Source organism: Sceloporus occidentalis, unplaced genomic scaffold (assembly GCF_023333645.1).
Source record: "Sceloporus occidentalis isolate IW3139 unplaced genomic scaffold, rSceOcc1.0.p SCAF_23, whole genome shotgun sequence".
In the NCBI taxonomy this organism is placed as follows: domain Eukaryota; kingdom Metazoa; phylum Chordata; class Lepidosauria; order Squamata; family Phrynosomatidae; genus Sceloporus; species Sceloporus occidentalis.
In genome coordinates, this window is record NW_028317003.1 from 15,258,369 (window position 1) to 15,282,435 (window position 24,067).

General features: G+C 39.7%; 1 protein-coding gene across 1 annotated transcript in view; it reads right to left on the minus strand.

The window, feature by feature from the left end:
• Positions 1-24,067, minus strand: part of LOC149300861 (aryl hydrocarbon receptor-like) — a 50,538-nt gene that overhangs the window by 25,263 nt on the left and 1,208 nt on the right. Inside the window, exons 2-3 of the mRNA XM_089484896.1 lie at positions 18,898-19,129; positions 9,352-9,371 (exon numbers count right to left, since the gene is read on the minus strand). Of these exons, the coding sequence (XP_089341022.1) occupies positions 9,352-9,371; positions 18,898-19,129 (252 nt within the window). The remainder of the gene's footprint in view (positions 1-9,351; positions 9,372-18,897; positions 19,130-24,067) is intronic.

A 24,067-nucleotide genomic window follows, 5' to 3' on the forward strand; every position in this document is an offset into this window, starting at 1 on the left:
TCAAATTATATATATATATATATATATTTGGAGAGTACAGACCATAGAATTGTCAGAAATTAAGAGCTAAAACGTATGTAGAATTCCACAGGATAAAAGTTTAAGAGGCATTCTAGCTATCTTATTCACCAGGAAAAAGGATTGGGGGATTCTGCAGATTCCCCCTCATATACATTTACCCTTTTCCCACCCACAGCTATTTTCCCTGGGTGCGATATACTTACCACCGGTCAGCCCCAAATCTGGCGGGGGGGGGGTTGTTCAGATGTGTGGAAAGAGCTCCCAGTGATTTTAATGCCACCACTTTCCTGCCACCACTTAGTAGCCAAATCAGTGGTAAGAAGAAGAACACAGTCTGTTAACCCCTTAAGGACCGGGCTCATTTTTCGTTTTGTACCCTGTGGGACCGAGGCCGTTTTGACACTTTTGTGGTGCTTGTGTTCAGCTGTAATTTTCTCCTCACCCATTTAGTGTACCCGCATAAGTTATATATTGTTTTTTTCAGGACAAGATGGGCTTTCTTCAGATACCATTATTTTGATCGTATCATCTTATTTACTATAAAAAAAAACAAAACATGGTGAAAAATTGAAAAAAACCCACATTTTATGACTTTTATTTGAAAAATCTTTTACTTACCTAAAAAAGCAAGTAAAAAAACTAGCTAAATAGATTCTACTACTTGTCCTGAGTTTAGAAATACCCAATGTTTTTTTGCTGTTTTTTGTAAGTTATAGGGCAATAAGTACAAGCAGCGTTTTATGATTTCCAAATCTTTTTTAACAAATCTGGTCAGTCTGCCTCCATCTCCTCTTTGGAATATCTTTGAAGCCGGTTAACTCAATTTAACCCATTCAAACCATATCTTTTTGAAAACTAGACACCCCAGGGTATTCCAAATGCTGTTATTTTAACCCTTTCCATGCACCAATTATAGAACTACAGTTTGTCAAACTTTGAAATAGTAATTTTTTTTATTTTTTTTTCACACAAATTGTACTTTAGTTATAGATATACAGGTTCTGGTATATGCCACTGTCAAACAACACCCCAATGTGTGTTCAGGAACATCTCCTGAGTGCAGTGATACCTGACATGCATGGGTTTGTCGGGTTGTTTGAGATTTAAAATGCCACATTTGGGAAGTGCGCTTTTTTTCTCCATTTTGGTCAGTCTGTACCTATGCCCTATCTTTGAGCTCGGCCACTCCAATTTACCCCATCAGCCATTTTTTTTTATATATTAGACACCCCTTGGGTATTTGAAGTGCTTTTATTTTAACTCTTTGTTGAGATTTTTGAGAAATTTTAGCACTTGCTCAAAATAATAAACTTTATTTTTTTATTTTATTTTTTTATAATTTTTTTTACACATTTTGCTGGTACTGGATGGTTCATCTAGTGACATCACTGCATAATGATTTTTAAATGTTAGCACATTTAATTTTTTTTCCCCATTTTTTTTTTTTTAATATTTTACTAATCACATAGTGATTAGAAAGCTGGGTTCCATTGACTTGCTTGGTTGAATGCAGTACCTGTATTCAACCTGCAAGTGGAGCCAGAGTTCTCTAGAGGGACTGGAGACCGTCTAGCGAACTCTTTCTTGTTGTTTTTTTTCCCGGGCCGCCGCCATCTTGCTGATGGCGAATCACCGGCATCCAAAGGTAAGTGTTTGGTGTCGCTGGATGCGTCCTGATCGAGGCATTCCAGCGACACCATTTAAGTTTAGGAGGCGATCGTTGATCGCCTCCTAAACGCTTTTAAAACGGGCGTCCGCCGCCATACAATGTATGGCGGTTGTTGACGCCCCGGGGAGGGGCCAGACATGGCCCCCAATGCCGATCTCGGCGTTACTGAATGCCTCGACATCGAGGCATTACAGTAACGCCGTTTAAGCGAAGAAAGTGATCGTTGATCACTTTCTAAGCTTATTTAATTTGACGGTTCAGGACCGTCAAAGGTCATTTAGTGACCTTCTTGTCATGACGGTCCTGAACCGGCAAAGGTCGCGAAGGGGTTAAAAAGAAACATGGAGGAGGGCTGCATCTCTCCCCCCCCTAGTTTGGGAAGAATGTCTATTAAAGTAGCTACAGAATGTTTGAATATGCATTATTGGTTGGTTCTGCGCATTAACCCTGAAGAATAACATATTTTGCATTTTCAGTGGATAGTTCCAGTTTAACGCCTCCAATCCCATATAGACGTACCGGGACGTCCAAAAAACGCCCACTATGAAACCCCTATGGACGTCCCGGTACTTCCAGTCCTTCGTGCAGCGTCAGGGACACATCCCTGCCGCTGCACGGGAGACCAGGCTGTCGTTTGACAGCCTGGACTCCCCACTGACAGGAGAAGCCGGCTTTGCCGGCTTTCTGCTGTCCGATCGCCTGTAACAGCTTCCGGCATGAAAGCCGGTAAGCTGTTACACGTAAACTGCGCAATCGCGCAGTTTCAAACGCAGATCGGGCATTCCCTTCCGGGTTGCGTCACTGCTGACGTAACCCGGAAGGTCATCGGAGGACAGGATATCCCCTGCGGGGATATCCTGCCCTCCGATGAGGCAGAGACACTGCGATCTCTATGCAGGTCTGTGAGGACCTGCATAGAGATCACAGTGTGATCGGTGCAGGGGGATCGCGGGGAGGGGAGTGAGAAACCATCTCTCTCACTCCCCCTCCCGTCCTGTAACAGAAAAGCTGGGGGGGGGGGGGAAAAAACGGTTAGTCATTTAAAAATAATATTAAATAAATCATTAAAATAATAATATAAATAATACTAAAAAAAAATTATAATGTGAGCTGTGATGTCACTGTGACATCACTGGTATGTTCAGTAGGTCCCTAGGAGGACCTCTAACCATTACTGTGTAAAAAAAATATATATAAAAAATACAAAAAGTGACAAAAAATTAAAATAATTTTTTTTAAAAAAATATATAAAAAAAGATTAAAAAAAATTCTTAAAAAAACCTTACATCCCATTGCCCTAGCATAACATCTAGCCAGTATAACCCTCCTGCCCCCGTTCACAACCACCAAACCCGTTAAGCCATAGGCATAAAAATTATACAAAATTGTACACCTAATAGTATGCTCCCTGGTGCTGGGAAAGTCTGGAAAATCTATATAAATTAAGTATTTCTGAAATCAGGACACCTGAATTGATAAACTTGGAGGGGATTTTCCATCACTTTACCTAATTCTTTATTCTAGACTGAATTATAATTTCCATACATACATAACTAACAAGGCTATGACTACATTTGGAGGACTGGGCTAGCAAACATTCTATGTTAGTGCGGAGGATTCTGGCCGGCGAAATACACATTTTTTGTTTTTACTAGTGCTTATTAGAATGTCGGTCCATCTGTCAAACACTCGATATCTGGCTTAACTGCTCCAACTTTTATTGAGTGTTTTAAGTTCACTTAAAATCACTAAATTGCATCGAAGAGAAAACAAGAGCCTTGTAAACACAACCATTTATATGAGAATAAGTAGAGTTTCAGCCTCCTGCTTGATAAAGTTCACAATACCATATCAAGATTTAAATGGCTGTCATATTCTAAGATGCTGGTGATAATAGCTTTACCAAGGAAGCGAAATCTACAGTATTACAGTGAAATCTGTAATACTAACAGCAAAAAAAATAAAAACAAATTTGTGTGTGTATATACACACACACACACACACACAAAGAGGAGTGCACAACCTAAAAGGCATACACATTCAGATTTCCGGGTCGCTGCTAGAATAATAATGACCAACAATTACACAAAAACATAGCAAGCATTTAGTGCCAAATACCATTCAAAGAACACATATCTAAGGAGTTTATATATTTATGACTTTTTGTTGCCTTTTATTTTTAATTTGTAATACTAGACAGATTCTGTTAAAAGTATGCATGTAGAGACCAGCAAGTCTTACAACTTCCTACATAAACTGATGGTAAGATTAAAACAAAGTACAAGCAAGTTTTTGTTTTTATAACTATTATCAGATTGTGATAAGTTTTCAAAAGTATTGTTTTCCTTTTGTAAAATAGTTCTAGTTTTTGCATAATGGTTTCAGACACTGCATATTAGTCATCTGAATATGTTTCAGGTTTTTGTTAACCTATATTCCTGTACACGGCACTGTGGTTTATGCTCAGAGAAAAATGTGGCATTTTCCATTGGATTTTCTTAATAATAAAAAAAAGAAGGGGGATAAATGGGATATAGACTTCTTCTATGGGAAAGGCAGAAAGCTATGGTGAATATCTTGAATATCAGACACCTTACAGTGAAAAAAGGGCAGACTAAAATGTTTAAATGGCTTCAATCAAACCACAGGTTCCTACTAGCCAAATACATTTTCACTGAGCAATCATAGAAAATGAAGAACAATCTGCATGAAATGTCAACATCTGCAGTAAACATCAGTTTCTAGACTCAAGTCCAACCAATTACAGTTCTGGGGGGAAAAAAAAGAATTCAAGATTTTATATAATGTGCTATTTATTTATTAATTTTTTTATAAAAGCCAGATGTATAGCTTACCAAAGGAGTTTCTATGAACTCGACAAATGTATGTAAATAGTAGAGTCTGTGTTTCCTTACATAGTTCCTCTGAGAACCTTCCCGGTCTAACCCAAGATAATGACTCTGTATTTGCACATTCACCTACTTTATAGACAGATAAGATATATTAGCTCCATTTAGTAAAGAAAAGGACAGCTAGCTGGACAATCATCTCATTTCATTTCTATGTATTTCCAAATACCACGAGGGGGTTAAATCTAAAATAAACTCGAAAATGCCTGGGCTGTTTGCACAAAGTCTTTCACAAACAGCTTTGGAGTTTTATTAGCATTTGGTAGAACCTTGAAACATTTGCTAAGCAGGTTGAATCTTTAGTAATGAATACTGCGCTCCATTTCATAACCCGAGTCAAAAGTTCACTCGTCCCTGTATATGTGTATCATGGACACGCTTTTACTAAAGGGGCGCTCCAACCACTATATGCCACTTTAACGCATATCATAAGTGAGTGGTGCCTTTTTCATGGTGTCCCCCTTCAAATAATTGGGATGATTCCAACCCGTACTATATACCAATCAGGAGATGCGTTTGTCTGAACACACCGCCTGACATGTGGTATATTTACCGCGAGTCTGTTCAATTCCAATGGGAGTGCTTTCCTGCCACTGATTGGCTGCTTCAATCTACCAATCAGTACCCGAACCAGACAACAGAGAAGGCGAGGTACTGCATCTATGGGAGTAATTTCATGCCACTGATTGGCTGCTTCAATCTACCAATCAGTACACAAACTGTCAGACCACAAAGAAGGCAGGGAGCTTCATCTATGGGGCAATAAACATCTGAAACCATCACTAGTATTTATCTGTTTGTTTTGAACATTTTCCAGATTTTTTTTTTTTATTAAAACGACCTATATGTGTTTTTTGTGTGTGAATCAGTATAATTGGTGAAATATTTTCTAGAAGATAGCGGCTGAGATAAAAGTAATGAAAGGAGGCAGAGCTTGCATATGTATTTCCTTTCCTGAAGTTTCCTTCCTTCTCTTTAACCCATTATTAAGACAGCTGACTGAACCAATCCATAACACTCAGCAATTTTACAATGGGAAAAAGGTAAAGTTATAGTGAGTTGTTCAAGTCGTTTACAAATATGTATGGAACTGTAAAATGTAAAGTTTGTGACATACCTGTGTTGTGTTGTGCTGTGTTAGCGAGATACCGTTTGCCATGCAACATGCGTACATGGAGGGTCCTGCCATAAATGCTATCTAACCTGGCAAGAACTCATCATAAAATCCGTGGGTCAGGAAGAGCATAAAAACAGGGTGTCTTTAAAAGATAGCAGATGTCCTGTCGGGGGAGCAGGCACGGGGGTCACTCAGAGTTATGATTTGAGAAATATGGTTACGTTTCTGTAATAGAATCATAACATGAAGATGTTATCTGTGCGTGACCTCCAGAATGATAGGAAACATGGTATGAGGGGGGTTAAAGAGGGCCTAGAAGTTATAACGGGTGACTAGCTGACAGGTAGTGTTTGGCACCTTCTAATAACATGGGGGTCGTGATTACCCCAGTGTTATTAACATACGAGGTACCATAACAACAAAATATCATGCAGGAGTTTGCTGCCAGGGTTTATGACCCAACTCGTGTGGTAATGTGCCTGGGATACACACTCCCCTCTTCACGTGCCAACGGACTTCTCCTACAGACGAAGAAAGAAGAAACAACTTGAATTTCCTTTATTGAACATCTTTTCACAAGGAACTTGCAACATCTTGAGTTGTAGAGCTTATGTTTTCTGTGTATTATCCCTGTTTATTTTAAGACTGGTTTTGTATGTTCTTTTTACCATTATTTTTGTATCAAGCACCACGGCCATTTTACTCAGATTAAATATAAATTAACCAGTTATGTCTTTGTGCTCGAATTCTGAATTCATAGCGTTTGGGGATATACCTTTTTTGATTAAATTGGGTTTTTAGAGAGTTAAAGCAGTTAAACTAGGTTTACCGAAGCCTCCTTGGATATTTGTTGGCAGTGAATACAGTTTTAGGGTCGTGGGGTACATGGGTTTCAGGTTAAGGTGTAGTTGCTCTGGGCCTTGCGGGTGGGGTAGTGGTTCCTGCTGCTGTGTTTTGGTCTTCTGTGACACTGTGTTAAACTAATTACATTAAATGGCCAGTACTCTATAGAATCACTGGAAATCAATGTGTCGCAAACAATGTTTGTGGCACCGATTTCCTTCCGTTTGCTAAGATTCTGCTTGCTGATGCTTGTCTACCAGCAGCACCATGACAGGATCTAGTATGGAAGTATTAGATTAGAAAAATAAACACCCAACCTTACACCCTGCAATACACACTACATTTACAGGGCCTTCTCTAGAAAGAAAGCGTTTTATGCCAACGTTCTAAGTCTGAATCAAGTGGAATAACCAGGGCGGTTACGATCCATTTAGCACATTGGCCCAGAACTGTCCTTTATAAATGCGATCGATGTCTTAACACGTGCACCACCCAGTCATGGAAATATACACGGGATATACCAAACGCTCACGGTTGCCTTGCTCCCAGCATTTGTTTAGAAGGAATTTCAAATGATCATTTAAATAAGAAATGACAGAAAATGTGTTTTATTGCAATATCTCAATGCCTTAGGAGTTTTTTTTTAAGGAAACTCTTCTCGTTACCATTTACATCTCATTGGTCAGTTTCATAAACATAATGTGAGATGACATGTCGCGTGTTATTTAAGAGTCTTACAGGGTCTGAAGGCAAAAACAGACGTGTGTTATAGAGCTACCATGTAATATATATATATATATATATACATATATACATACACACACACACACACACTTATAACTAATTATAAAAAGTAATCTAAGGAACACGTTCAAACTGTTTAACATACTGACTTCAGAATAATCACTTATCACTGTGTCTAAAAAGAAAGAGGAATATATTGTGGTGGTTGTTTACTTTTATGTTAAGCCTCTTGAAAAGAAACTGTGCTTTTTGAGCAATACAGGGCAGCCGCGACCCTATAACACACACTAATGCTTAGTAGTGAAACTTAAGAACTCTACAACATTTGCTTTTTAATTGCATCTCAAATGATAAAACAGACGTGTCTGTAGATGGCCGGCCAGTTATTTTAAAATATAGTTTAAATTAAAGAATTTTTGAAGAAAGTTTGGTTCCCTTATGCCCAGAAAAAGAACCATTCATGATCTGGTTTTATTTACAGCGGGCGACTCCAAGCGCACCGATGGCATATGGTTTCCACAAAAAGGAAGCGGATGTGAGGTTTAAGAGAACTAGACTGACATATCGTGTGTATTGTTAACCAGGGCATATTCAGTTGCATTGGCCAACACAGACAGAGCAAAAAGTGTTAAGTATATTTGTCACGCTGATTTAAATGATATTAACAGGTATAAGGCAGGTTTCGCTTGCCTGCTCGATATACAGGCAAGCAGCAGAGATAGTCGAAGTAATATTTGTGATCTGCAATAAAGCACTCGCTAACATTCATGGTGGGTTTGTGAATCTTCCCTGAAGACCCAGAGATAGTCAAACAATTTAACACAAATACTCACAAGAAGATCAACTTGATACACGGTAGGCTACAGAACACTAGTTATGCAGGTGAAGAATAAAGAATAAACTAGCCTTTTTATGGAAGAAGTGGTAAATCATCAAAATGATGCCACAGCTGCCATAAAATCTCTGGTATAATACACAGTCACAAAGTTACCCTTTAGTCTTTAGGAAAAATTAGGTACATATGTATAAAAGGCATCCATAACATCAACTTCACATATATACACTTACGGTTGCACTATAAGCAGATATTTATGTATATGGACATGTGTATGCGGGTGTATGAATGTACATGTGTGTAGATATGCATATGTAGGTATGCATGTGTATATATATATATATATATATATATATATATATATATATATATATATCATGGTTTCTGTTAATAGTAGTTAAATGTATGGGAATGAGAATTATTTGGGAAATCTTTTGTCTTCGTTTAGATAACACCGATATGCGTGATGAAGGGTGTGTGGAAGAAAGACAGGTTTTTGCATGAAATGATCTTATATTCCGGCACTCATACTCAATCAGTGTGCTGGGACTGAAGGGAATGGCGATAGAGAGGGCTTTGCTGGCGGCTGTGCTCACCACTATTGGGTGCAGACAGGTGCCAAAGGAAAGCCCTTTTACCCCAGTGTTATGTACTCAAGTATAATACTCACCCCTTTTTCAGTACAATTGAACAAGGGGGTAAATTGCGCCTATTGTACATGCCATTTTACAGTATGTATGTTACAAAGGATGAACCATGGATTATAAAATGATTTCACAACCCTACTGTATTAAGTGGAAAACCCCAAACATTTTTATTTGAATCCTCTCTCTAGACAAAGTCATCAAGGCCATTGTGCCACAAATATATCTTGACTCATGGAGAGCTAAGTTAGTAACCAAAGGTTGCGAAGCAGACTGTAAATACAAAACCACAAAGCATAAAGGTTGTGGTTCCTTGTAATATATCGCTTAAAAACACGGTTTCTGTGTAAAGTGGAAGTGTAAAAAAAAATAAAAAATAAAAAATTTGTGGAATACAAATTACATATTTAATAGACTATATAATAAATATCTAATACAACATATAACATACACAGACATAATAAATATCAAATATATAATCAAATACATAATATAATAAATATATAATACAAATGACATAGGAACCAATTCACATTGATCTAGCGATCAAATTATATTTACTTGCCAACCTCATATGTTTTTATGGTCACTGAATCAATATCCAGAAAAAAAACACTTCAGCTAATTTCAAAAGACTCTATTATGAATTAATTTAAAGTCAGATCAGGAAAGGTCATGAACATAACACTTGCGATGGAAAAGTCCTTAAAACACAACGATGCAAAAAGCCCATTATATGGAAGCAAGACACAAGTGAGAAGTGTGTGAACAGAACGGTGCATCACACATTACTAAATGGGGCTATTCATGGGAGACACAACAGAAAAGGCAGATAGCTGCTATCTCATTCTAAATGGAATTAAATGATTAGAAAGAGTATCTGTACCTGATGCACATCTACAGCAGTATTCAAAAAGATCAGTAGAGGAACGAGCACAAAGTTAGGCGGCAGCAGTAAGATTTTAGGAGCTACGTGGCTAGTCCATCATGTAACCCTTCCGTTCGATCAATGTCGATACGCATCATTGATGTTTTCAACATAAGAAATAACGTTTGTAGAATATATATTTATCGTGTTCAACCTACATATATTTTTATAGCAAATTAATGTACCGTTATTTCTTTTATGGGTTTGTGGAAAGATTAGCACTTAGTCTGCTTTATTGAGTGCCAAAAAAACCCAAAAACGGGGATCTGTTCTGCAATAAAATGTAGGTTTTTAAACAAGCCTGTGGGTAATAGAGGGAAATGGGACACTACTGTAACCCTATATACACCGCAGATGATGACGGGGAGACACTCTGGGGAAAGCACTGCTTTAGGGGCAATTTTCTGCTCAGCAAAAAATAAAGACAGTGTGCAGTATTCTGAATCAAAACTACCGTATTTGCTCGATTATAAGACGAGGTTTTTTTCAGAGCAAATGCTCTGAAAAATACCCCTCGTCTTCTAATCGGGGTCGTCTTCTAATCAGACCTCAAATAGAGTCTGATTAGGAGACTAAGATCCAGATCCCCCGCACCGCTGCAGGGGACCTGGATCCTCCTGTCTCACCCCCCCCCCATCATACACACTTACCGGTGCTTCCTGCTGTATTGCCGGGGCAGCGGGTTGACGTCTACGCGATCCGCGTAGACAACGTCCGCTGCAGCCGGAAGGAGGTGTGGCTAGCAGCGGGGGTTGTCTGCGTCCGTCGCGTAGACCTTCCCCGACTGTCAGAGATCTCTGATCTCTGACAGCCGGGGAAAGTATACGCGACGGACGCATACAAACCCCCGCTGCCAACTCCACCTCCTTCCGGCTGCAGCAGAAGGCGACGTCAACCCGCTGCCCCGGCTGGAAGCACCGGTAAGAGAGGGCTGAGAGGGGAGAGAGGAGAGAGGAGAGGGGAGGGGAGGGGAGGGGAGGGGAGGGGAGGGAGAGAGTGTGTGTGTGTGTGTGTGTTAGTTAAATGGGGGCATAGGGCATTTCTGGAGTGGCGTTAAGGGGGCATTTAATAGAGCACTCTGCCTCCTGAAATGCCTTATACCTCCCTATATGCCACTCTGCCCCATAATATGCCTTTTAACCCCCTAAATGCCAGAGTGGCATATAGGGGTATAAGGCATTTCTGGAGGCAGAGTGCTCTATACAATGCCTTTTAACTCCCTTAATGCCACTCTGCCTCCTGAAATGCCTTATACCTCCCTATATGCCACTCTGCCCCATAATATGCATTTTAACCCCCTAAATGCCAGAATGGGATATAGGGGTATAAGGCATTTCTGGAGGCAGAGTGGCATTTAGGGGGTCAAAAGGCATACCATGGGGCACAGTGGCATATAGAGGGTTAAAAGGCATATCATGGGCCACAGTGCCATATTGGTGTGGCAAGCCTGGGGGCAGATGTGCGTAACTGGGGGACAGGCTGGAAAATACAAGAAATAAAAACAAAAAAAATATTTTTCTCAATCATAGCTTTTATTAAAAAAAATAGTTTACATGAATTAACATTTACTGGTAAAACTTTTTTCCTTTAGGGTCGTCTTATATTCAGGCTTTTTCTTTTTTCCTAAGTTAATATTCAGATTTTGGGGGGTCGTCTTATAATCAGGGTCGTCTTATAATCGAGCAAATACGGTATATGCACTAAGCCTTCGGAAAGACAGAGACATCATTGGTAATCATAAATAATAGATGCGCTGTTCTACTCCACTGAATTCACTTGACCTATATTACATGGAGCAGCTAACCTTGCCAAGGTTATAAAGCAACCTATAGCATCACAGCTTCCTGCCCCTTTATATAGCATATGACACAAGATCCTTTTCCATTAACGCATCATTGAAACAAACCGGCTTCCTGCGAGAAGCCACATCACACAGAATCAGGACATTAAAGCATATTGAAGAATTTTGAGGAAGAGAACAATTTAATGGCGCTTCTGAGTATGGGAAGCCGCTAATGACTCTGCCTACTTGACATACAAACACTAATAAATTATCTGCGGTACAAAACGAACCTGAACAAAATCCAATAAACGTATAATCTAAAGTTTTTTTTGCTCATTGGACATATTACCTACACTATGATGTAATGCAAACATACTTGTACACCTGCCAACGCTTAAATGCCCAAAGGGGGACACACTTGTTTTAGTTAATATAGCTAGAGGACAGGGCTTGACAGAAACTTTTTATGCAACTTAAACTCTGACAGCTATTTATGAAGGGAGTCATTTAGAAGGAGAGAGGTCAGGAAAAAAGAGCACATGGGCTGCGGAGTGCCACTCAGAAACTCGACAGCTCCTGAAATAACGTTATTAGTCCAGCATACCGTCTTACAAATAAGACTAGTGTTTACCTCTGAAATAACGAAGACTTGAAGACATTAGACTTCAAGACTCGTTGGAAACCTGAAAGCAGATCTGCCGCTTTCCCCAAAGCTCTGCATCTAACAGTTCCATACATTAAAGGACTCGGGTAATTGTTGTTACCGATTAAAATAGTGATGTGAGCTTTTAGTCACGTACATCATCTGTGTATCCCACGAGGAGGTCAAAGTAAGGGTGGAGTGAGAAAAAGAGAGGTAACTTCAGGACAGCTGATCAGATAACTCTGGCCCTGCCACCCTGAGATAGGACGACATCTCAGCTCCCACAAAGCTAACATTTAAAATAACATTTTCCAACTCAAACCAATTGCCAGACAAAAACAGTTTATAGGTAGACTTATTTTATTGCATTAAGGTATGCTGTGACCATGTAGCACCTCCTATGATCGGTACAGAGGGAGCCGAGATCTGTGCTGGTGACTGAAGTGTTTGTGTCTGATGGACAATCTTAATCAAATCAATATATTTGATGCCTTCAAAGCAACATCAGTTCTTCTAGGTACGCTTGCACTAAGTCAGGGATTTTGTAGGCATATAGTCAGATTTATGATTAAACAATTATACCAAACAGATGGCAATGATCATTAATTTAATATGCAGCTTGAAACACAGTCTTATACAGTCAAAGTTTAAACTACTGAATTTTCCTGATTTATATACACATTGCTTGATTACTATTAGTCTTTAAAAGTTAATTGTTTTGTCAGATGGTGGTCCCTATACAGAGAGCTCTCTAGCAAACGAGTTCCATTTCCTTGATATAAACACATACGTAAATAGATTAGGTATCCTTAGTTTCATCGACCCTTGAGACAACTAAAATTATGTAAAAAGAGCCAACGTCGACTTGCCCCAACTTGAATTTACTGTACAAGGAGGAATGTTAAACAAAGCATTCTCTGTAACGGCTTCTATACAGACAAAAACATACATGCAGCTCGCTGCCAGAAGGACACAACTAATTTCTGTTTGCCCAACGTTTCTCCTATTCTATGGGAATCTCTTTACTCGGAACGCTCGGCGGATTGTGAAGCGAGTTAAGAGCATTGTGCGCTGAGGCCAATAACGCCATATTCTTCTTTCCTGCTTTAAAATCATTCCCAAGACACAATCCCTCAGTGTTCCCGGTTCACTGAGCAAAGTACTCTGCCATACTCTGCATTCTGTGGGTATCTTTTGAATAAAGCCGTAGAATCGCAGAAAACACTTATTTAAGATGCTCTTAAACCCAGAAGATTTTTCCGTAGAGTCTGAGGCGCATTCGAGACAAAAAGCTTTTGTCCATGGAAAAGGTCGAGTAACACCTGGATATAAAAGGCAAGTCCAAAATCAATTAATGTGTTTACTGTCCTTGGAGGAAATACTAATGTACCTTATGGCTCGGAGCGTTTATTATCTAGACAATTGCAGCAGTTCGATCTGCGCGAGCAAGTATTGCATATCATGATAAATAGATACTGGCGCAGCGCCTGCCAAGCAGAACACAAAATTATTAACTTACTTTTATTTTTTCCCCATTAGAGAGCAAACGACTGATTTATTATAACTTTCTAAGCATGTTTATATAACAAAAAATGAAACTATCATGTTACACCGAGGAACGAGCACACGGGCAAACGGTTAGAGAGATAGCTTGCTGAAAGCGCTACACGTTATAGTGTAGAAAGTAGAAAGAAATATGCACATTGATATACGATATGATGCGTTTGTCAAAAGGAAACTTACACAATGCGTGCATGCATGCGATACACACACACATTATATATATATATATACACACACACACACAGGTATGTGTTCAAAAGCTTGGGGTCATTTAGGTCATGGTCATGTTTTTGAAAGAAAAGCAAATTTTGTCCATTAAAATAACATTAAATGGATCAGAAATAGTGTTGATTTTGAATAGAACCTTTTCATAGGCGTACATCACTCCTGTGTTCCAGTGGCATGTTGTGTTCGCTAATCCAAATTCACCTTTAAAATGCTAACTCATCATTAGAAAACCCTTTTGCGATTACGCTACAGTGTTACAAAATGTCCTTGTTTTCCAAGAAAATAGCTAAATGACCCCAAACATTTTGGACGGTAGAGTTTGGGTGTGTGTGTGTTTTTCGGACAACAAATCCCGTTTCCTGCCTTTTTGTTCTGGACACAAATCGAAGTACTTTTTACATTCAGAAATAAAATTTGTTGTCACACTCTCACGCGCTCTTATTCATGTTCTCTCACGCTCTATCTGAATGACTCTGCCGACCGCTTCTTTGTCCATGTCTCCATGCCGCAGACCTCAACTTGCATCCTCGTGTTCTTCTGTCTTCTTTCTTCATTTGCAAAACGTCGGAGCTTCAGGGGCAGCTGGAGGAACCGGGGTACTAGGAATCTATATCGTTTTAGGGTAGCCCATATGTAGGGCTAACCAACACGATCATATGCTTTGGGGGGGTCCAGAGAGCAAAAAGTGCCTCCGTCATGCCTGTGTGAGAATGAGAGTTTGCCTCCTTTTAAAACTGATTATAAGACATATACAAATTATCATTACGTTTCTTAAATGCAGGATACTATTCCAACATGAAACCATAAGAACCTTCATACAAGGTGTAATCTGTGACTGAAACCTGCACATAAACTATGCGTTGGTTTTAGAACCACTACTGCATGTAAAAAAAAGCACAATTTGTAAATAGCATTCACGTATTATGATCTGTAACTAACCCAGGTGATTCCCTACATATAAAATACTACTTATTTAATAAAATCCTGAAACCCCGGCCAGATCTCCTCTATTATTCAAAAAATTCAATAAAGCTTTTAAGTGAAGCGTCAAGAAGCGAAGCTTTCATTGATAAATATTTGGACTGCACTTCAAAGCGTATAAAACACCGGCAGACTGCTTCATGGCTCTCAGCGGGGGAAAGAAAAGCAGGTCATCCATCCCCTGGAGGCCGTAGCTAGGAGGCAGCTACCTCCAAGTGCAAATGTGGGTGAGCTGAAGGAGATGGACAGAAAATGTTTTCTCCAGCGAGACCTTCAATCTTCCTTGTCAGCTGATGTTACAATTACTGCTTATGGTTTAATGGAGTATGCTACATGCGTATGGATGCTGCACATGTTACATTTCAGAATTTGTATACAATATCTAAATTTCAACCATTTGGGGAGCCAGGAGCTTCGAAACATTCTGCTCAGCCCATGCGGCGCAGATATATAGTTCAGTGTTTTTTTTTTAGGGGCAGTAAAACAAATATACAGCGTGGTAGTGATTTTTTTAAGGAACAATCAATTCATAGTACATCTTGTAAAACTTTTTTTTGTTTGGTTATTGGTGGTGGATTCATTTAACTCCTCCCTCAGGTGCGTCTTTTGAAAGCAGGAAGCATTCGTCAGTACACATCGGGCACATGACGTGCCAGCGGGTCCTCACATAAGCCCTGGGGATGTACGAACATGCGCATATACACCCACAATAAGTCACACCGCCAGTAACCCAGTGTAGCACTCGGAAAAGGAACAAAACGGGCATATCTGCTCCTTTCAGCAAACATTTAATTGTTGTTCCTCTGTAAGAAAGTTCTACTTGTTCCTCTGGTAAATTATTCAGCAATAGAAACACTGAGAATGACTACTACTTTGCGCTGATCAGAATGAAAGGGTTAAAACTATGGCCTTCAACTTATTTCACCTTGGATTTCAAGTTTTTCTTTAAAAAAAAAAATCATCTATTGTTAGAGGGAGAAATATAGGCTTCCTCCGAAGCAGATGATATGACTTTCCTCAGGAATTCACACCCCCATTTGCATCCTGTTATTCCGACCGCTTCGTTTTAGTTCAGACTAAAGCTTTAGTAATAAACAAATCTGACGAGTCCGTTCGTCCTGATTCACGGTCAACTCAAAGCCTTTTTGTAATATGAGCCGCGTTACCCCAGTCGGGTCCTTAAGGTTTTTGCTTGTACGGGCATTGCCATAAAACATCACCGATTTAATAGTGCCCATGAAAAAGTTTATTCTTGCTTAAATTAAAACGCAATTGGGACCAGATGAAACCACTCAGCAAATTACACAATCTGGGTTACTCATCATTTTGCACAACAAACACAATTACAATTTGCGTACAAACATTTTTATGAAGGTTCCTTTAAATGATGTTGAAAATATTGACAACACCCAAGCCAGGCACAATTACTTAATTCTGCACAGTCCACCCAACATGAAGCGGTTACCTGGATGTTCAAACCGGTTCCTGGGGGTGTTGCACTCTAAGGGAACATGGACTTCATTCTTCTGGCCTTACGTTCTAGAGCTGGTTTTCTCGTTCTACAACTAAGATGACAAAACTACCACCCAAATGCTTTGGCGCTGATCAGCAAAGTGCTCATGACAAAGCCTGAAGAAGTCACTGGTACCTAATGGGATGGTAGCGCATGGTTTTCTCTACATTTACCCTAAGATATAAAAACATGTCCAGTGTGGAATTAGATAATTTTAAACCCCGTTTAAATGAAGCTTCCTTCTAGTTTGAATAGACTAGTTCTCCTTAAGTGGTTGGGGGACACAGCTAAAGTCCTGACACCATAGTTCATGAGAATAGCGGGCACTAGAGGTTCCTCAAAGATGCTTGTATGTGTCCTTCCCCATATCGCGGAAAGCCCCCCATAAACTGAAACAGGTTGCTACCAAACAAAGTCCCCAAGCCTGAGAATGTCACTGCAGCTCCTTACAAATAATAATCATTACCCAGAGCGTCTCTAGAGCCTGGATTCCCGACGGGCCGCTCTCTAATACGTGTATCGCTTTGTTTATGTAAGGCATGCTGTTTAGCAACTGCTCAATGCCACATAATAAACCCACGCGGCAGAAATCCAAACTTTAATAAACGTAAGAAAGATATTGCCTCATCCATTTTAAGGAAGATGTAACAGCGAAGCAGTACAAGCGGTCCATCACAGGAGCTGACAGTATTATGTAGAACTGTAGGCACATTGAAGTCTTATTAACACATAACAGCGTAGTAACCGAGTGCGAAATATCCCCACAAACACTAGAATGAGTACTTTAAGGAGCCACCATTTCAAAGGTTTATATATATTATAATTACTCGGAGGACCAAACAGGGAGATTTCAATTTCGGTTTCCTACTTCAACATTGCAAACTAGTAGTCCAATATTTCCCCGCTTATGGCTTTATGTGCAAAAAGATACCGAAAGGGAAGAACACTGTAAAGCATACACATTCAGATTCCAGGGTGCTGCTGAAAAGACCAACATCACACTACACGGCCATGTATAGCTTGGCCCGACACTACGCCAAAGTACCCCAGGTTTGGTGGCTTCTTTCTTATTTTTCATGGCTATTTTGCTTACCATGGGGCTGAATCAGTGGGATTGCGCATTTCAACCAGAGAAGGCTTTAATTTGCTTGAACCCCTCAGTGGGTAAAAACCCAGTGCAATCCCAATGATCCAGCTCCTTGGTGAGCAATACAGCCATGTAAAATGAAATAGGGCTCGCAAAAATTGGGGTAACTGACGTAATGGCTCGCTAAGCAATATATGGCCATATAGCGTGACAGAATATACAATATGCCTTAGACAGATGTTTTAAAAGGTATTAGCTGGGCATGTGCTTATGGCTTCATGTACACTTTATGAAATTATACATAATTACAACAGGAGTGAGGAGAAAAAAATATTTCAGTGCAGATTTTCTTCTCAAATATTTGAAATTATGAAATGATTCAAATAATTATTGCTGTTTACGTCACATCACCTATCAGTGCGGCTGGTGTGGTGAAACTGATCTAGAATATTAGATTTATTCGAGACTGGGGACAACCACAGAGTGCGGCTCAAGAGGAGATCCAAGGGCAGATGCTGCACAGGCCAAGCATTAGCAAATCATTAAACACTGGAAATTCTGCATTCTTCATCCTTGACCAACAAAAACTACACCATAAGATTAATGACCAGGCACAAGGAACATTTCTTCAAAAAAGAAACACACATCCCATTAGGGGTGATCCTAAGAAGATCAAAAACTTTAGGATAAGACTCACAACCGTTCCCTTAGCCAAATGGTCAAAGTTGAGCTCTAAACGCAGATACATTAAATATACCCAATTTACTGAAGTGTATTTAAAAAGAACTTGGTGAAAAAAACCTCATAATACTGATAATTATGCGAGAATGGTACATCTTTTATCCAAGGATTGGAAACCTCTGGTAGGTCAAGCCAGCAGTTTAGGACTACAATTCACACAATGCTCAATAAGCATCCTTACGTAATGTACTGTGAGACATCTCTTATATTCAGAAGATCATTTTAACACTATACATTCCACTTCTATAAATCTCTTAGAATTAAAGGCAGTGACTTATCCTTTCACACATAGTATGAATCCACACCTATCCATAATTGGGGTTATTTATGTTGTAAAGTTAGAAAGAACTGTCTCATCTACTCTAATTATTCTTCTCCATGCGAGATTACACACACAATCCATAATTCTAAGAGCGTGTTTAATTGTGGCCTGTAGCCACACGACACCAAAACTGGAGACAAATGGATCATTATCGCCACGATGGCAAAATTAAAAAGGTCTGTTCTCCAGGTAGAACCCTTTTTTCTTAACAATAGTAGCTTAGATAGATTTCAAAAAAAACCAGGATAAATAAAAATCATCACAAACATAGAAAAGAAGCATAATTTCCAAGTGAAATTCCCAAAAAACACATTTTCACAACTTACCTTCAAAGAAGCCCTTGGCCCTGAGATAACTGACGCTGAGCCGGAGCACGGAGAGCTTGTCTAGTTTGGATATGATGTCCTGTGAGAAGGGTAGCAGGCTGGCTAATCTGTCCAGTTCAGTGTTTAATCTGTCTCTGTGCCTCTTCGATGGGTTCGACTTCACCCCTTCAGATGGCGTTGACTTAACCCTGTGTATTAACAATGAGCTTGTTAGACGGCAAACACCAAATGACTAAAAAAAAAAACATATTCCTCTTTTAATTCATGTCTACGATGCCATCTGCCAGATATGTTAAATGTAGCATATTGTTAAAATGAGCATTTATACAGTTTAAAGTGCTTTATTTTAGGGAACGATAATTTAAATACTTTAACCCCTTCGTGACAAAGGCTGATTTTACGTTTTGTACCCTTCATGACAATGGCCGTTTTAACATTTCTGCGCTGCTCGTGTTTAGTTGTAATTTTCTTCTTTCCCGTTTACTGAACCCACACACATTAGATATTGTTTTTTTCAGGACAAGAAGGGCTTTCTTTGGATGACATTGTTTTGATTGTATCATATTATTTACTATTAAAAAAAGTATAAAATATGGTGAAAAATTTTGAAAAAAATGACTGTTTCTAACTTTTAGTTGAAAAATCTTTTACTCATCTATAAAAGGTAATGAAAAAAGCTGCAAAATATATTCTACTATTTGTCCTGAGTTTAGAAATACCCAATGTTTTTATGTTTTTTTGCTTTTTTCGACACATTATGGGGCAATAAGTACGGGTAGCGTTTTGCTATTTCAAAGCCATTTTTTCCAAATCTGGTAATTCTTCCCCCCATGTGCCATTTCGGGTATCTTTGAAGCCGGCCAATACAATTTACCCCATCAAGTCATATATTTTTGAAAACTAGACAGCCCAGGGTATTCCAAATGCTAGTATTTTAACCCTTTCCAAGCACTAATTCTACCATCAGCCTTTGTCAAACTTTATGGTAGTCATTTTTTTTGCATTTGTTTTTTCACACATTTTACTTTAGGTATGAATAAACAGGTTCTGGTATATGTCACTATCATAAAACACCCCAATATGTGTTTAGCAACATATCCTGAGTACAGCGATACCTCACTTGAATGATTTTGCCTGGCTGTTTGGGGGCAAAAGGGCCACATTTGGGGTATGTGCATTTTCAATGTTGAACTTTGGCATTTGGGGATCCACTGCCCATGCCCTATTTGGTACATCTTTGAGCAGGGCCATTTCAGTATGCCCAATAAAGCCATATATTTTTGAAAACTAGACACCCCAGGGTATTTCAAATGCTAGTATTTTAACTCTTTCCATGCACCATATCTACCACCAGTCTTTGTCAAACTTTATGGTAGTCATTTTTTTTGCATTTGTTTTTTCACACATTTTACTTTAGGTATGAATAAACAGGTTCTGGTATATGTCACTATCATAAAACACCCCAATATGTGTTTAGCAACATATCCTGAGTACAGCGATACCTCACATGAATGATTTTGCCTGGCTGTTTGGGGGCAAAAGGGCCACATTTGCGGCATGTGCATTTTTTATATATATTTTATTTTTTTTGCCTTTTTTAAAACATTTTTTTAATTTTTTTTCAACTTGAAGGTTCCCCTGATAGTGACATCAGAGGGAAATTATTTTTACATTTTACTGGTTTTTTACTATTTTTTTTCTAATTATTATTAATTTTATTTTATTTTTAATTTATTTTTTCTAATCACACTGTGATTAGAAAGCTGGGCTCCATTGACTTGCATGGTTGAATGCAGTACCTGTATTCAACCTGCAAGTGGAGCCAGAGTTCTCTAGAGGGTCTGGAGACCGTCTAGCGAACCTTTTCATCTTTATTAATTTTTTTCCCGGGCCGCCGCCATCTTGCTGATGGCGAAGATCACCGGCAGCTGCGGCTGTGACCGCTCTCCGGAGCGGTCACAGTCCATCAAGAGGTAAGTGTTTGGTGTCGCTGGATGCCTCCTGATCGAGGCATTCCAGCGACACCATTTAAGTTTAGGAGGTGATCGTTGATCGCCTCCTAAACGCTTTTAAAACGGGCGTCCGCCGCCATACATTGTATGGCGGATGTTGACGCCCCGGGGAGGGGCTAGACATGGCCCCCGATCCCGATCATGGCGTTGCTGAATGCCTCGAGGTCGAGGGTTTTAACAAATGACGGTCCTGGCACGTCATTTGTCGTTAACGACATGTTTTTCCGTGACGTGCCCGGACCGGCAATGGTCATCAAGGGGTTAAAGAACCTTGTGCGTGGAGGAGGAACAAGTGAAACAAACCAAAGATTGTCTCTAATTTTGTGAAAGGTAACCCAATACATATAAAAAAAAAACGTCATTAAGTTGAATAGTGAATTCTAGCCGTCCATCTGTTACATTCCGGTTTTGTCAGAAAACATATAGGACACCTAGATTAGAAATGAATAGTACGGTATTATATAAAATAACTTTTCCTTCACCAAAACAAGCAAAACGTTTCCCCGCTCACACAAACATTAAAGCTATTGGTCATTTGAGATTTAAGAAATTTTTTCCTAAATGATAACATTCTTTAGTAGATTTCAAACACAGGATTTCCTCTGAAAAAAATTAATTTTTTTGCTTTAGATTTTACCTATTTTTCCTAAATGAATCCTCAAAAATACTTCATAAGTATTTGTCTGTAGGGATGCCTACATTTAAAGGGACACTCAGGCCATCATATGTGCTTTGATGACTACGACAGCTGTGCGGTCCCTTTAATTTTGTGTTCTTATCCCCCTTGCAAGTAAATGCGTGGGGGCTCCGCAGAATCCAGACATATGCATCTGCCCCTTTCCCTACCCCAGCAAACTGCCCCTTTAACAGAATTTGCTCCTTTGGCCATACAATTGTTTAAGCAACGATGACACAGCAGTATAGTTATTTGAACAAAGATTATGTTCTCTGTTTATTTTAAAATAAATAGGTTATCCTTTACATTTTTTAACATTGCTTTTGCATAGAACCCCCCCATATGTATTTGCCCCTCCCCCTCCAGCTTTTTTGTGTGCAGCAGATATGATTTGCCACGGTATATGCCACAGCTCTAGCTCAGCAAATGCTGCGGGAGGGGTCCATTTATATCCCTGCGCATGCCTGGCAACTGATCCCATTGATTCCATTGGCAGAGCTTTGCGGATGCTGATTGGCTGCCACAGGGAAGATGGTAGCTGCAGCAACAGGGCTGCAACTTCTAGGTCCGGTAAGTTTCTCTTTTTCTTCATTTTGAGTACGCTAATATACATTTTTTCTTAATGGAGATGTTGGGGACATTAAATTGTCCGTATACATACATTTATATTATATATATACCGTATTTGCTCGATTATAAGACGACCCTGATTATAAGACGACCCCCCAAAATCTGAATATTAACTTACGAAAAAAACAAACGCCTAGATGACCCTAAAGGAAAAAAGTTTTACCAGTAAATGTTAATTCATGTAAACTATTTTTTTAAATAAAAGCTATGATTGAGAAAAATATTTTTTGGGTTTTTATTTCCTTGTATTTTCCAACCTGTCCCCCAGTTATGCACATCTGCTCCCAGGCTTGCCACACCAATATGGCACTGTGGCCCATGATATGCCTTTTAACCCTCTATATGCCACTGTGCCCCATGGTATGCCTTTTGACCCCCTATGTGCCACTTTGCCTCCAGAAATGCCTTATACTCCTATATCCCATTCTGGCATTTAGAGGGTTAAAATGCATATTATGGGGCAGAGTGGCATATAGGGAGGTATAAGGCATTCCAGGAGGCAGAGTGGCATTAAGGGAGTTAAAAGGCATTGTATAGAGCACTCTGCCTCCAGAAATGCCTTATACCCCTATATGCCACTCTGGCATTTAGGGGGTTAAAAGGCAGATTATGGGGCAGAGTGGCATATAGGGAGGTATAAGGCATTTCAGGAGGCAGAGTGCTCTATTAAATGCCCCCTTAACGCCACTCTGCCTCCTGAAATGCCTTATACCTCCCTATATGCATAATATGCCTTTTAACCCCCTAAGTGCCAGAGTAACATATAGGGGTATAAGGCATTCCAGAAATGCCCTATGCCCCCATTTAACACACACACGCGCACACACACACACTTACCGGTGCTTCCTGCTGTATTGCCGGGGCAGCGGGTTGACGTCTCCTTCCGCTGCAGCCGGAAGGAGGTGGAGTTGGCAGCGGGGGTTGTCTGGTCCGTCGCGGATACCTTCCCCGGCTGTCAGAGTTCCCCGCACCGGTGCGGGGAACTGTGATCTCTGACAGTCGGGGAAGGTATCCGCGACGGACGCAGACAACCCCCGCTGCTAGCCACACCTCCTTCCGGCTGCAGCGGACGTTGTCTACGCGAATCGCGTAGACATCAACCCGCTGCCCCGGCAATACAGCAGGAAGCACCGGTAAGTGTGTGTGGGGGGAGAGAGACAGGAGGATCCAGGTCCCCTGCAACGGTGCAGGGGATCTGGATCTTAGTCTCATAATCAGACCTCTATTTGAGGTCTGATTAGAAGACGACCCCGATTAGAAGACGAGGGGTATTTTTCAGAGCATTTACTGAAAAAAACCTCGTCTTATAATCGAGCAAATACGGTATATAAATATATATAAATATATATACACAATCTCTAAATCAGCGCACACACATCAAATAGGTTATAAACTCTGATGACTGTAGTTAAAGCTACTTAAAAACACCTTTCTAAGATGACAAAATTGGAGTTCCAAATTGGAGGTGAGGTCCTTGGAAACCTATAAATTGCAGGAGTGTCTGTTTAGGAAGGCCTTTTGGCTCCTGGTAAGCAATGTATTTGCAAAGATTTAGCTCCATATAAGCTACAGTATTTAGCGTTAGGACCCACCTACATTGGAGTACTTTGGCGTAGTGGTGGGCTTAGCATAATATGGCCATATAATGTGACTAAAACTCCAATTTTGTCATCTTAGAAAGGTGTTTTTAAGTAGTTTTAACTACAGTCATGAGAGTTTATAATCTATTTGATGTGTGTGCGCTGATTTAGAGATTGTGTATGACTTTGGTCTTCCGCAGCACCCCCTTATAATTAATGCTAGTTCAGGTGAGTGCTTCCTTTTTGTATTTGTAAATAAATATATATGTATA